At 44.7% G+C, this 14,604-nt stretch overlaps 1 protein-coding gene across 2 annotated transcripts in view; it reads left to right on the top strand.

The window, feature by feature from the left end:
- The window catches only part of LOC126273150 (trehalase-like), a 260,073-nt gene that overhangs the window by 167,483 nt on the left and 77,986 nt on the right, over window positions 1-14,604 (top strand). For both annotated transcript variants that reach the window (XM_049976602.1, XM_049976603.1), the window contains exon 6: window positions 318-601. In XM_049976602.1, the coding sequence (XP_049832559.1) occupies window positions 318-601 (284 nt within the window). The remainder of the gene's footprint in view (window positions 1-317; window positions 602-14,604) is intronic.

The following is a 14,604-nucleotide window of genomic DNA, read 5'->3' on the forward strand; positions in this document are numbered from 1 at the left end:
ATGCCAGGAAGTTGATGCTCCCTAAATTTCAAAATTAAATTAAAGTACCATCTTATCATTCACTCCTTCCGTAATTTATCAGAAAATTTGGGCTTGAGGAAGTAAATTTTGGTTAACACTAATGTTAATGTGAAACATGTCTTAACTTTCTCAATATGCAGACAGCTTACCTATTAAAAATAAAATGGTGAGATATTATTCAAAATACTTTAACACATCTGTCTTCTTATTGGTAATAACCCCAGATACTTAAATTTTTATGATAGTTTATAGATATATGATAACAAGATTGTATTTTTTCTTTTTGCACACTACAGGAAATCTATCTAACACACATACAAGATATGTTATACCAGTTGATTTGAATGCATTTTTATGCATGAATGCCAGAATTTTATCTGAATTTCATACCTTACTGGGAAATAATGAGAAAGCTGGTTATTACACAGCAAAAATGAATGAAATATTAGAAGCAATTGATGCAGTATTGTGGAATGATGAAGAAGGCATCTGGCTTGACTATGACATGCTAAACCAAGTAAGCAGGAATCAATTCTATCCCAGCAATCTGGCACCTCTCTGGACAGGCTGCCACAAAAAGGTATGTAAATTTCTCTTTATCAAACACTGTGTTTAAATGTTGACATTAATTATTGCATTTCATCTCATGTACACACACACACACACACACACACACACACACACACACACACACACACACACAAAATGGATATACTTACATTGATATTCAGACTTCCCCTTCCATTCCCTGCTCTACTGCTCTCCAACACAAACACAGACAGGTCCCCATGCCACCCCCCCCCCCCTCCCCCCCAATGCCATTGAAGTGAGTACAGTTGGTCATCATATATCAGCACACCCAACCCAGTGCCTTCAGGATTGCGTGGAGCTCTGCTGAGAAAATAGTACACTCGTCAGGAAGGTGAATCCTGGTGACATGGTCAGAGAACATGACAGAGCAGTCAAGGGTATTCCCTTGTTTGGAGCTATCAGTGTAGTACACTGCTATATATAGAGGGAAACATTCCACGTGGGAAAAATATATCTAAAACAAATATGTGATATGAATATAATAGAGGGAAACATTCCACGTGGGAAAAATATATCTTTGCCTTTACAAATGTCTGCTTGTGTCTGTGTATGTGTGGATGGATGTGTGTGTGTGTGTGTGTGTGTGTGTGTGTGTGTGTGTGTCTGCGAGTGTATACCTGTCCTTTTTTTCCCCTAAGGTAAGTCTTTCCGCTCCCGGGACTGGAATGACTCCTTACCCTCTCCCTTAAAATCCACATCCTTTTGTCTTTCCCTCTCCTTCCCTCTTTCCTGATGAAGCAACCATTGGTTGCGAAAGCTTGAATTTTGTGTGTACATTTGTGTTTGTTTCTATCAACCTGCCTGCACTTTCGTTTTTCCTTACCCAATCGGTTACCCCCGGAAACCATCCTTGTAAACATTGACGCCATTTCCTTATACACAAATATACCGCATGTCCAGGGCCTTGCTGCGATGGAGCACTCCCTTTCACACCAATCACCTGCTACCCTACCTACAACTTCTTTCCTCATTACCTTAGCCAGCTTCATCCTAACTCACAACTTCTTCACTTTTGAAGGCCAGACATACCAGCAATTAAAGGGAACAGCCATGGGTACCAGGATGGCCCCTCATACGCCAACCTATTTAAGGGTCGCTTAGAGGAAGCCTTCTTGATTACCCAGGCCTGCCAACCCAAAGTTTGGTACAGATTTATTGATGACATCTTCATGATCTGGACTCACAGTCAAGAACAACTCCAGAATTTCCTCTCCAATCTCAACTCCTTTGGTTCCATCAGATTCACCTGGTCCTACTCCAAATCCCATGCCACTTTCCTCGACGTTGACCTCCATCTGTCCAGTGGCCAGCTTCACACATCCGTCCACAACAAACGCACCAACAAGCAACAGTACCTCCATTATGACAGCTGCCACCTATTCCATATCGAACGGTCCCTTCCCTACAGCTTAGGTCTTTGTGGCAAACGAATCTGCTCCAGTCCTGAATCCCTGAACCATTACACCAATAACCTGAAAACAGCCTTCGCATCCCGCAACTACCCTCCTGACCTGGTACACAAGCAAGTAACCAGAGCCACTTCCTCATATGCTCAAACCCAGAACCTCCCACAGAAGAAAACCAAAAGTGCGCCACTTGTGACAGGATACTTTCCGGGACTGGATCAGACTCTGAATGTGGGTCTCCAGCAGGGATACGACTTCCTCAAATCCTGCCCTGAAATGAGATCCATCCTTCATGAAATCCTCTCCAGTCCACCAAGAGTGTCTTTCTGTCGTCCACCTAATCTTTGTAACCTCTTGGTTCATACTTATGAAATCCCAAAACCACCTACCCTACTCTCTGGCTCGTACCCTTGTAACCACCCCCGGTGTAAAACCTGTCCCATGCACCCTCCCACTACTGCCTACTCCAGTCCTATAACCCAGAAGGTGTACACAATCAAAGGTAGAGCCACATGTGAAAGCACCCACGTGATTTACCAACTGACATGCCTATACTGTGAAGCCTTCTATGTGGGAATGACCAGCAACAAACTGTCCATTCGCTTGAATGGACACAGGCAGACAGTGTTTGTTGGTAATGAGGATCACCCTGTGGCCAAATATGCCTTGGTGCAAGGCCAGCACATCTTGGCACAGTATTACACCATCCAGGTTATCTGGATACTTCCCACTGACACCAACCTATCAGAACTCTGGAGATGGGAACTTGCCCTTAAATATATTCTCTCTTCCCGTTACCCACCTGGCCTCAACCTCTGCTAATTTCAAGTTGCCGCCCCTCGTACATCACCTATCATTCAACAACATCTTTGCCTCTGTACTTCCGCCTCGATTGAAATCTCTGCCCAACCTCTTTGAATTTACATATGTTTGCCTGTGTCTGTATATGTGCAGGTGGGTGTGTGTGTGTGTGTGTGTGTGTGTGTGTGTGTGTGTGTGTGTGTGTGTGGGTGGGTGGGTGGGTGGGTGGGTGGGTGGGTGCGTGCGTGCGTGCGCGCGAGTGTATACTTGTCTTTTTTCCCCCTAAGGTAAGTCTTTCTGCTCCCAGGATTGGAATGACTCCTCACCCTCTCCCTTAAAACCCACATCCTTTCCCTCTCCTTCCCTCTTTCCTAATTAAGCAACATTGGGTTGTGAAAGCTTGAAATTTGTGTGTGTATTTGTGTGTTTTTATTGTGTCTATCTACCAGTGCTTTCTCATTTGGTAAGTCTTAAAATTCGTACCACACACATCTCTAGAAGGCAATCCTGTGCACAAATCCCATAGGACCTCATTGTTGTTGCTGGTTACAAAAAAAGCCTTTACAGGGGAGGCTGAGCAATGGTATGGTAGGTGGGTGCGTATGGTGTGGACAGTGTTTTATATGCCTGGCGCACCATAAGTAGCCGTTACCTGACGGGAAGTGATGGATCACCAGTCTCTGCACAGAATCAGTACAGGGATTGTTCGTAATGCCCCACTGGCCAACCAGATCCCTTCATGGTGCACCACGTCCAACATCTTTAAATAAGAGCATCTCGCACACTCGTACACTGTGAACCCATAATCTATCTGAGATAGCGCAAATGCCCTGTAAAACCAGAGCAGGCAAGTCCTGTCTGCTTCCCATGTACTGTGGCTAAGACATTCTAAAATACTTAAAGCCTTAAGTGACATTTTTTTCATGTCCTTAAGATGTGGTATCCATGTAAGCACAGTTAAATATGAGGCCCAGAAAGTTCACTGTGTCTTTAAAAGTAAGGACAGTGTCCCTCACCCTCAACTCAGGAAAGTTTAAAATAGAACGAGAATGGTTTAAAAGAACAGACATGGAGTTCTCAGTGGAAATCTCAATACCACTCTTCAATGACCATTCATCCAAATGTTGAAGAGTTAGTCCCAATTGACATGTTCTCATTGCAAGGTTTGAAGAAGAGCAAAACACAGATAAGTCATCCACAAACAAAAAACGCTGGACAGGAGTTTTCACTATGGACATAATGGTAATAATAGCTATGGAAAAGACAGTCACACTTGCAACGCTACCTTGAGGGACACCTTTCTCCTGCTCAAAGCAATCAGACAGGACGTCACTGACTCGATATCTAAAAGTTCTTGGTGAGAGGAAGGACTGAATAAAAATTGGAAGACAGCCATTAAAACCCCATTCATGAAGCTGCTCCAAGATATGATGGCTCCAAGAAGTATCATAGGCCTTCTCGATGTCAAAAAATATACCGTGATGCTGGCATAGGAAAGCATGTTGTATAGCCGCCTCCAGCAGGGCCAGGTTATCAAAGGTGGAGCAGTATACCCTGAAGCCACATTGACTAAGGCGTTGCCTAGATTCTAAGATCCCAGGTCTTTCCCATGCAGCTAGTGAGGGCAACACTGCAGTAACTACTTGGGCATGTACGGTCTCGCCCAGGTTTTGAAAGAAGAATTGAAACTGCCTCATGCCACGAGTCAGGAAAGTGACCTGACACCTAAATGGCATTAAAAAGTGCAAGGAGGATATCTGTCTTTCACCTTGTGAGGTACAGCATACTGTAATGGATCCTGTCTTGATCAGGGGTTGTGTCACGAGCTGCAGACAATACAGAATCCAGCTCCCACATGGAAAATGGGCAGTTGTAATCTTCATCAGAGGTGGACCAGAAATCCAAGCTATACCTCTCAGCAACCACTCTATGGCACTGGAAACCTGGATCCTTACTGGGTGTTGCAGTAACTGTGGCAAAATATGCCGTCATAGTCTGGGCAATGTCTCGTGGGTTGGTTTGGAGAGTGTCATTCCTCATTACAGCAGCTATGGGGCACCTCCCTCATCTCCCAGAATTTCCCCTGATGGTCTCCTTCACAACAAAATTCTCCAGGTGGTCTCCCACACAACAGAATTTTTGGTGGAACAATTAACAGTGTTCAGGAACTGTTGCCACAAACTCTTCTTGCCCTCTCAAATAATTCAGTGACACTTTGCCCTCACCACCCGAAAGGCTGCAAGATTCTCTGCTGTTGACCGATGCTTGAACCTACACAGAGCCGCACATTGTCTCGATTGCAGAGTGGCAATTGGCTCTCCACCAAGGAACAGGTTGCCTCTTCTCTTGTCCTGTGAACTATGGAACAGATGCTGCAGCAGCGTGATGGATCATTTTGGTAATACGATCCACCCGTGCCTCAACATTCGCACAGTGTTCCAGTTGGCTCTAACAAGCACCCATCGCGGTGATTTCCTTTCAGGTTCCACCCTATCTGGCAGGTTAATCCAGACTGGGAAGTGACCACTGAGGGGGAAAGGGGTCATTGACAGCACTTTGCTTGTTGTGTGCCTTCTCGACACTGCGGACCTGCTGCTGGTCTTTCCTGTGGCGGCTGCTTGGATTGTTCTGTCCTCAGTCACTCTGCCTTGGCGTGTACCCATGCAGGTGCAGGTACAGGTGCTGGTGGTGGGTGGTTGTACACTGCATGACGCCTGCATCGAGGCATCCACCTCAGGGGCAAGTTTCTGCTCCGTGGAAGTGTAAGAAATGATAAAGATGGGAGGTTTCGTGACCTTATATTGCTTTTCGCTTCAGCATAGGGGGTCTGCTTGGTGACCTTCAGTTCCTGAATTTTTCATTCCTCTGAAAAAATGGGGTAGTCTTGGCTCCAGACTGGGTGGCTTGCAGAGCAGTTAACACAGACTGTTAAAGATCGACAGTCAATCCCAGCTTCATGGGCTGCCATTCCACATTTCCCACAGGTTGCTTCATCCCCACAACTTAGCGTTGTGTGCCCAAAACACTGACATTTGTAGCACCGCATAAGGTTAGGTACATAAGGCCTAATGCTAAGTTGGAGGAAATCTCCCAAAATTGGAGAATTAAAGGTCACAATGAAGGTAGCAGTCTTCTCAGTTTCTCCATTATTCCTACGCATCCTTTGCTCTCTGTCCACTATCCCCTACAACGACCATTTCTGTTTTGGTTTGGCTATGTCGATATCCATAATGTGACGGCATGTGACCACACCCTTGCTAGAGTTAAGGGAGTTATGCAATTCAACAGTTACATCACATTCACCCAATTTTTCGGTCTCTGTAAGTAGCTCCACCCGCTTTGTCCTGTGGTCTAAACCAGTAGGGAACCATTCTGCAGCTGATTAATAGACTTCAGGCTTCCAGCAAGTCCCTCCAGACCTTTATGGATATAGAAGGGGGACACTTTTTTCCTCTTAATGACCAAAAACACATCTTGATTTATGGTTGCTTGAGCCCTGTTACTACAATTTAACTGGTGCAGATTACCAGGAGGACTGGGTATGAATACTCCCAAGGCAGTACGCCCTCCCCACTAGGAGGAGAAGTAGATGATTTCGAGGGTTCCATCTCCATCCCATGAGCTGCTAGGAAAACAAGGGTCCACTCAGACAGAGCCCTGAGTGCCTGAGTAAGCCTTATACAACTGAGGTGTGGCAGGTTCCCTAGAGGTTGCCCACTAACGACTGTTCCACATCAACAGCCAGGCATCTCATCAGCACACAGCACACTTTTTTTTTTTTTTTTTTTTTTTTTTTAAGAGATTTTCACCATCCTCGTGATCCAAGTGGTTAAGCCAAGATCCCCATTCCCTGCGACACACATCATTCCACTGCCCCACCATACAATGGTCATTGAAGCGTGCCCGGAGCTTACGGTAACAGGAGACTAGCAGTGCTTACCAGTCCCCAGCTCAGGAATCCCAGGGTCACCAAGCCCTTACTCAGCAAATGAATTCTAAGCCTCTGAGGGCAGGAGAATAGAGTTGCATAAAGGTGGGAAGGGGACCAGGTATTTATGATAAAGGGAGTCACTGGGAAAACGTAGGACACGAGACGGTACACTACAGACCTATTTCAACCGAACGATACATAAAGTAAGAAAGAAGATCATGTACTGGGGGAGGGAGAAGAAATCAGAAAATAATATGACAACATTGATGGATGAAGATACAGTACAGAGACTAACACAGAAACAAGAAAAATTATATGAATAAAGGATATGCCAGAGTAACAGTTTCTGTGATCATATCGCAGATATGGTGATGCTTGTAGGAGTGGAGAAGAGAGCTGCAGATGGCACAGTTTGTAAAATGGCCACAAAAGCTAGCTACATTGTTATGATCAGCATGTTCTCCCATTTCATGGGCAAAGTTGCTTTCTGCTACACTTTAGCAGTGACCATTTGTGAGAGTGGAGAAAACCGATTGGTGAACATTTCCACATGGAAAGCTGATTAGTAACTGCAGGTCACTTGCTGCTCTTATGTATTTCCCTGCCCTTCACAAGAAATGAAAAGATAGGACTCTTCACATGAAGGTAGGACAAGAGGGTGGTGGAGGCAGGTGTCTACACCTAGAACATGTAAGTAAGTCTGAAAGAGTGGGTGCTTTTCCCCTCTCTATTCTTCATCTCTTCTTTCCCCTCATCTCCTCAACAGTCATCTCACTGTCTTTACTTACTGAAAATCACTCACCCCAGCAGATGACCTGTGAAGCCAAGAGAACGCAGATTTAGACAGACAGAGGGAGAGGGGAGAGAGATAGAGAGAGAGAGAGAGAGAGAGAGAGAGAGAGAGTGGGTGGGGGGGATTAGAAAGCAAACCTGTAATCTTTTAATCTTTTACTTCCTTTTTTACAGCAATTAACTTTTTGAAATCACTATCTACAGTGAGTGTTTGTCATTTCTTATTGTTTTATTTACAGCAGTGGTAGTCAACCTGGTCCCTATCTCCCACCAGTGGGCATTCCAGCCTTCATGGTGGGCTGTAGATGATTAAAAACATTTTCATTAGGTTTTCATAAAATTTTGACAAAGTATTGGTATGTAATTATGATTATAAGCTGTAACTTGCTGTAATTCTTTAAGTTTTTAAGTCACTTCCCTACTTTATAAATCATTATTACTGTGGAACTGGTGTGTAGTTAGGAAATTCTTTTACTAACAGAGATACAAAAGTGGGCAGGAGGTAAAAATGTTGACTACCACTGATTTATTGTACCATATTTATTTCTTTTCGAATTTGTTCTAACTCCATTTCTTGCTCCCATCAATTTTTATCTTTATTTAGATTGTAGTTGTGTGTAATGTTAAACTCATACAGCTGGCCTCTCAGTTATCATCAAATCAGTCTCCTAATCACGTTTCAGTTTCTCTACCTTTTTTGTGTTTTTACTTCTTAAGCTTTCATACATTTCCTTTTCCTCTGAGGAAGAAATTATTTTAAATTTTTTGTGTCTAATAGACAGTCCTCCTCCTTCACAAATATAAACCAAATTTAGAACAGGGAGCAGTGAATAGTCATTTATTTGTTCCATAATATACATTTGTCAATCATCTGATTACTGTACAGGGGACACACAAAAAGTAATAATGTAATTCACTTACATAAAATTATAGCTAATGAAATGCCACACTATAATAACTATAAATAATGGTGCTCTTCTGGGTGTTCTGCTGAGTTATTGTTTCCATTTTATCTATGATATTTCCACGATTGGTCCAGCCATTTTTTTTTTTTTTTTTTTTTTTTATTTTTTTTTTTTTTTTGAAGTGCTGTGACGGCTGGGTCAGTAGTTGAAATATTGTGCATAAAAAGGGAAACAACAGCTCAGCAGAGCAGCCAGAAGCAAACCATTAATGAATTGTGCTGACAAAATCTGTGAGATCATAGTCTAATTTTTCTCCTGTCAGTGAATACTTATAATTTACATAAAGTGTCTAATTACCAATGAAAGCTTACTTAAATTATCAGTTCATCCTTTATAAAACCTTCCACTGAATAACAACACTTCTGCATTACAGCATCATGTAGTTTCTTTTTTAATACACGTAACTTCACGTTCTGATTGTACGTGTCTCTTAGCCTCCTGAAGATTTATATTCCCATACACTGGGGAGCCCGAGCATGTTAGTTTAATCAAAGAACAGGAAGCATAAAATATTTTTTTTATTATATTACATGAATGATTTTCCACTACTAATAATGGTTGTCTGAATTATAAACTTATTATCTGCTAGCTATATAGGGAGTTACATTAAAAGTTTCAGTTGTTTAAACAATGAATGACATGTGCCACTAGCCCACATATCTGATGACTTTTTTCTGGAGATGCGATTCACACATAATGCACTGCCTGATAGCAAAAAGTGAAGTGCACAGAAGAGGACAACAAAATGAAATGAAACTTCACAGGTTGAATGAGTATGTCAGGTTACAGCAGTGATCACTGAGTCAAATTGTAAATTTGTAACTTGGCAGCATAACCCCACTTACTGATATGACACTGTACAGAGTCATACCTCCTCTAGCCTGTAAACATGATCTGATTCGGTAGGGAAGGTGCCATAAAGGCTGAGCCAAGTTGGCCCACAACTGTAGTAACTGGTCCTTGATGTGATGGATGTTGGCACTTGGGCAGAGTTGACATGTGATCCAGTCCCACACATGAGATGGAACATGGGAGGATGCACGATGTCCGCGGCATACCACTGAACTGTCAGTTCTCTCAATCACTTCCAGCTGTAACCTGAAGTTATACCTGATTGCTCCCAGGACCTCTCCTCAGGTTGCCACCATTTTCAATGATGACAGTCATCCTACATAAAGGTTGGTTGGTTGGTTTAAAAGAGGGGTGAAGGGACCAAACTGCTAAGTCAGCGGCCCCTTGTTCCACATAAAACAATGCCACAAGGGTGAGAATAAAACAAGCAAGACTTGACAACACAAAATGGAGAGAAAGGAAAAACCACAATAATGATAGAAGGGCAACAAACACTTAAATGGAAAAAAGGGGAGAAGAAAACCACAGAAACGCAAGAAACAGATAGAAGAGATTAAAACAACAAAACAGATTACCATGGCTAGCTGACCATGAGAATAAAAAAGGAGAAGTCAGTCACTCAGCAACAGATTAAAACCTCCACCCTAAAAGCACTAGGGTGGAGGACACAGAGGGCGAAAGGACATGTGCTAGAATTTAGATCAAATGATGAAACCCACCCTCACGAATAAAATGTAAAACTAAATCAGCTGATGATGTATTGTCAGATATAATTAGTGGCAATGAGTCTGGTAACCGAAGATTCCATTACAGGGCAGTCAAAGTGGGACAGTGCGCCAGAATATGGGCCACTGTCAACCGGGCGCTGCATCGACACTGAGGCAGGTCTTCATGGCACAGGAAGTAGCCATGTGTGGCCCAAGCGTGGCCAGTGCAGAGCCAGCAGAGAACCACAGAGCCCTGCGAGAGGCCAGCATGGAGGACTGCCACATATTCATAGTCTCTTTAATGACAAGCAGTTTGTTGTGCACACTGAGACTATGCCATTCTGTCTCCCAAAGCCAAAATACCTGCCAAAGTAAAAACAAACGCAGGTCAGTTATTGGAATGCTGATCTCCATAAGCTGTTTCTATGTAGCCTGTTTGGCCAGCTTGTCAGCAACTTCATTTCGACATGTCCTGGGGTCCACACAAACACCACTGAACATTCGGACCAATCCAGGGCATAGATGGATTCCTGGATGGTCACTGCCAAAGGATGATGAGAGTAGAACTGGTCGATACCTTGTAGACTGCTCAACGAGTCAGTACACAGAAGAAACAACTACCCAGGACATGAACGGATCTGCTCAAGAGCACGAGATATAGCCACCAGCTCTGCAGTGAAAATACTGCAGCCAATGGGCAAGTAATGCTGTTCACTATGTCCTCCACGGACATATGAAAAGCCGACATGACCATCAGCCATCGATCCATCATGGCCTCAGTACATGTCACAAATCGAGATGAAGTGACAGCAGAGAGCCGTGGGGTAAACTGAGTGGTTTGGGTCATGTGAAACTTCCACGCAAAGCCATGGCCTAGGTGTACACCATGGAGGTGTAAGCAATTGGAATTCGAGTGTAGGTGGTAAAGGCAATGACTCCAGTTCAGATAGAAGGGATCAGAAACAAACTGCAACTGTAAGCCCTGACCTGGGCTGCCAATGCTGGAGATGAACCACTGTGGGTGGGAAAAGGAGACAGTAATTCGGATGCACAGGAGAACTACAAATGTGTGCAACATAACTGGCGAGCAGTTGTGCACGCCTGACCTGCAATGGAGGGACTCCAGCCTCCACAAGGATGCTGGTCACTGGACTCTTCCTAAAAGCCGCTGCCGCTACTCAAATGCCACAGTGGTGCACTGGGTTGAGTAAACGCTATGCTGAGAGCACCGCCAAACCATAACCCAGACTCCCATAGTCAAGGTGGGATTGAATATGGGCTCTGTGTAGCCACAGCAGCGTAGAGCAATCTGCACCCCAGTTGGTGTTGCACAGGCAGCAGAGGGCATTCAGTTGCTGCCAGCACTTCTGCTTAAGCTGACAAACGTGAGGAAGCCAAGTCAATCAGATATCAAAAACCAGTCCTAAAAATCGATATGTCTCCATTACAGTGAGGAGATTGTTAGTATGGTAAAGTTCTGGTTCTGGAAACACGGTATGACACTGACAGAAGTGCATAACACACAACATTGCAGCCAAAAACTTAAAGTCACGGGCTATATCCCATAACTTTGCTTGTGGGTGACTCCCTGTAGGTGATGCTCAGCAACACCAGTACTGGTGGAGCAGTACGAAATGCAGAAGTCGTCTGTATACAGAGAGGGTGAGACAAACAGCCCAACAGTTGCTGCTAGACCGTTAATAGCCACCAAAAAATATACACTCAATACAGAGCCCTGCGGGACCCCATTCTCCTGGATATGGGAGGAACTATGGGAGGCACCAACTTGGACAGGAAAATACGAAGCAACAATAAATTCTGAATAAAACTCAGGAGTGAGACTCAGATGCCCCACTCGTATAATGTGCCAAGGATATGACGTCTCCAGGTTGTGTCATATGCTTTTTGTAAATAAAAAAAGATAGCAACAAGGTGTTGGTATCTGGAAAAGGCTGTTCATATAGCAGACTCAAGTGACACAAGATCATCAGTGGTAGAGTGACCCTGGCAGAAGCCACCTGGGCACGGAGCCAGTAGGCCATGTGACTCCAGTACCCAACCCAACTGCTGACACACCATACGTTCCAGCAGCTTACAAAGAATGTGTGTGAGGCTGATGGGCCAATAGCTACCCACATCAAGTGGGTTTTGCTGGGTTTGAGCACCGGAACGATGGTGCTCTCCCACCATTGCAATGGAAAGATGCCATCGCACCACATACGTTTGAAGATGATGAGAGATGTTTAATCATTTGACTGTGGATCCAAATGGATCCAGGAGCTGTGTTGGGGCAATGTGCAATGGTATTGAGAAGCTCCAACTCTGTAAATGGGGCATTATAGAGTTCACTGTGGTGTGTAGTGTCGAAAGGACTTTCCCTTCCATCTGGGTAATTCTCTGATGCAGAGTCGCAAGCATAGTGCTCAGAAAAGCGCTGAGCAATCGCGTTGGCATCAGTAGATAACCCGTCATTTATACTAACACCGGGAACACCTGTTGGGATCTGGTACCGAAAACTCATTTGATCTTTGCCCGGACTCGGGAAGGTGACATATGGCGCCCAATGGTCGATACGTACCTCTCCCAACACCTCTGTTTCCACCTTTTGATAAGCTGGTGAATGTGGGCATGTAGCCGTTTAAAGGCTATCAGGTGTTCCAGGAAAGGGTGCCACTTATGTCTGCTGTAGAACTTGCCAACACTCCGTAATTGCCTCAGCGACTTCCGGTGACCACCAAGGGACTGTCTTTCGCAGGGGGGCACCCTAAAGAATGAGGGATCGCATTTTCCACCACAGGAATGATTGTTGTTGTTGCCTGCTCAACCACTACATCGATATTAGTGGCAGAGATTCAATGGTGACAGTAGAAGTGAAAGCATCCCAGTCTGCCTTGTTTAAAGCCCATCTGGGCAGGCATCTGTGGGCTGGACGCTGTGGCAGTGACAGGAAGATGGGGAAGTGGTCACTACCACACAAGTCATCATGTGCTCTCCAGTGGAAAAATGGGAGAAGGCAAACCAAGAGATCAATGGCCAAATATGTGTCATGTGCCACACTGAAATGTGTGGCGGCCCCAGTATTTAAGAGGCAGAGGTCAAGTTGTGACAGTAAATTTTCAACATCTTTGTCTCAGACACTAAGAACTGTGCCACCCCACAAGGGGTTATGAGCATCAAAATCTCCCAAAAGTAGGAAAGGTTTAGGGAGTTGATCAGTGAAGCCAATGTGTTCGGGGATACTGCACCATCTGGAGGAAGATATACATTGTAGACAGTTATTTCCTGTGTTGTCCTTATCCTGACAGCCACAGCTTCAAGAGGGCTTTGAAGGTGCACAGGTGCACTGCATACTGAGTTCAGGACATAGACACAAACTCCACCTGACACTTGATTATAGTTGCTATGGTTTCTGTAATATCCCTTATAGCCACAGAAGGTCTGCATTGCCGGGAACCAGGTTTCCTGGAGGGCAATGCAGAAAGCAGGTGTAAAGCTTAACAGTTGCTGTAGCTCAGCCAGGTGGTGAAAAAAACCACCGCAATTCCATTTGAGGATGATGTTATCGTGAGGCTGGGAAGACATGAAACTTGCAAGGAGGCAGGTTATGCCTCAGTGTCACCTGCTGTTGCCGACCGAGTATTTATAGCCATTTCCATGCTCGATGAGGCATCAGTGAGATCCAAGTCCACAAGGGATGCTAAGATCTCCACTGCATCCTCAGATAAAGAATTGCTAGGGAGTGGTGGTGCTGGGGCCACCAGAGGGTTCTGTTTCTTCGCAGACTTCTTCTTAGTTTGCTTGCTCTCTCACTTCTCTTTAGGGGCTTGCTGGGAAGATTTCTCCAAAGCAGCTTCAAGCATGGAGGAAGACTTTGTAGCTATACGTCCAGCAGCTTTTAGCTCCTTGAGTCACTGGCAAGTGTCCACCATGGCATTAGTGGAGACCTTGGAAGAGAGGGCCCCAAGGGACCCCTTCCACATGAGAGGAACTGGAGAAGGCTGTTGCTTCTCTGGCAGGGGGGAGGGGACTGATGTCCCCTGAATTTGGGGGGGGGGGGCTTGCTCCCAAATTAAGTGTTTTGTGAGCAAAGGAGGAAGATTTTCCCCCTACCACCAAGGGGGCAGATGTATTCCAGCACTTAAAGCACACCGGGGGAGGGAGTATGATTTAACGTCACAGCCGTAAACCATCACCTTGACCTTATCAGGCAATGAATCACCCTCAAAGGCACCAGTAGCTACCCTGTTGTCTTTGGGTCCCCTGTAAACATGCCAGATGAAATAAACACCCTGTCGTTCTGAATTAGCACAGAGCTCGTTGTCAGACTGCAAGAGGAAGTCATGATGGAAAATAATCCCCTGGACTATGTTGAGGCTTTTATGGGTAGTGGCAGAAACAGGAATATCACCCATATTATCACAGGCGAATAACGCTCGGGATTGGGCTGGGGACGCTGTCTGAATCAAGACTGTGTTGTTTCACATCTTGGACAATGCTATCACTTCTCCAAACTTATCCTCCAGATGTTCAACGAAAAA

Source organism: Schistocerca gregaria, chromosome 5, assembly GCF_023897955.1.
Source record: "Schistocerca gregaria isolate iqSchGreg1 chromosome 5, iqSchGreg1.2, whole genome shotgun sequence".
Taxonomy (NCBI): domain Eukaryota; kingdom Metazoa; phylum Arthropoda; class Insecta; order Orthoptera; family Acrididae; genus Schistocerca; species Schistocerca gregaria.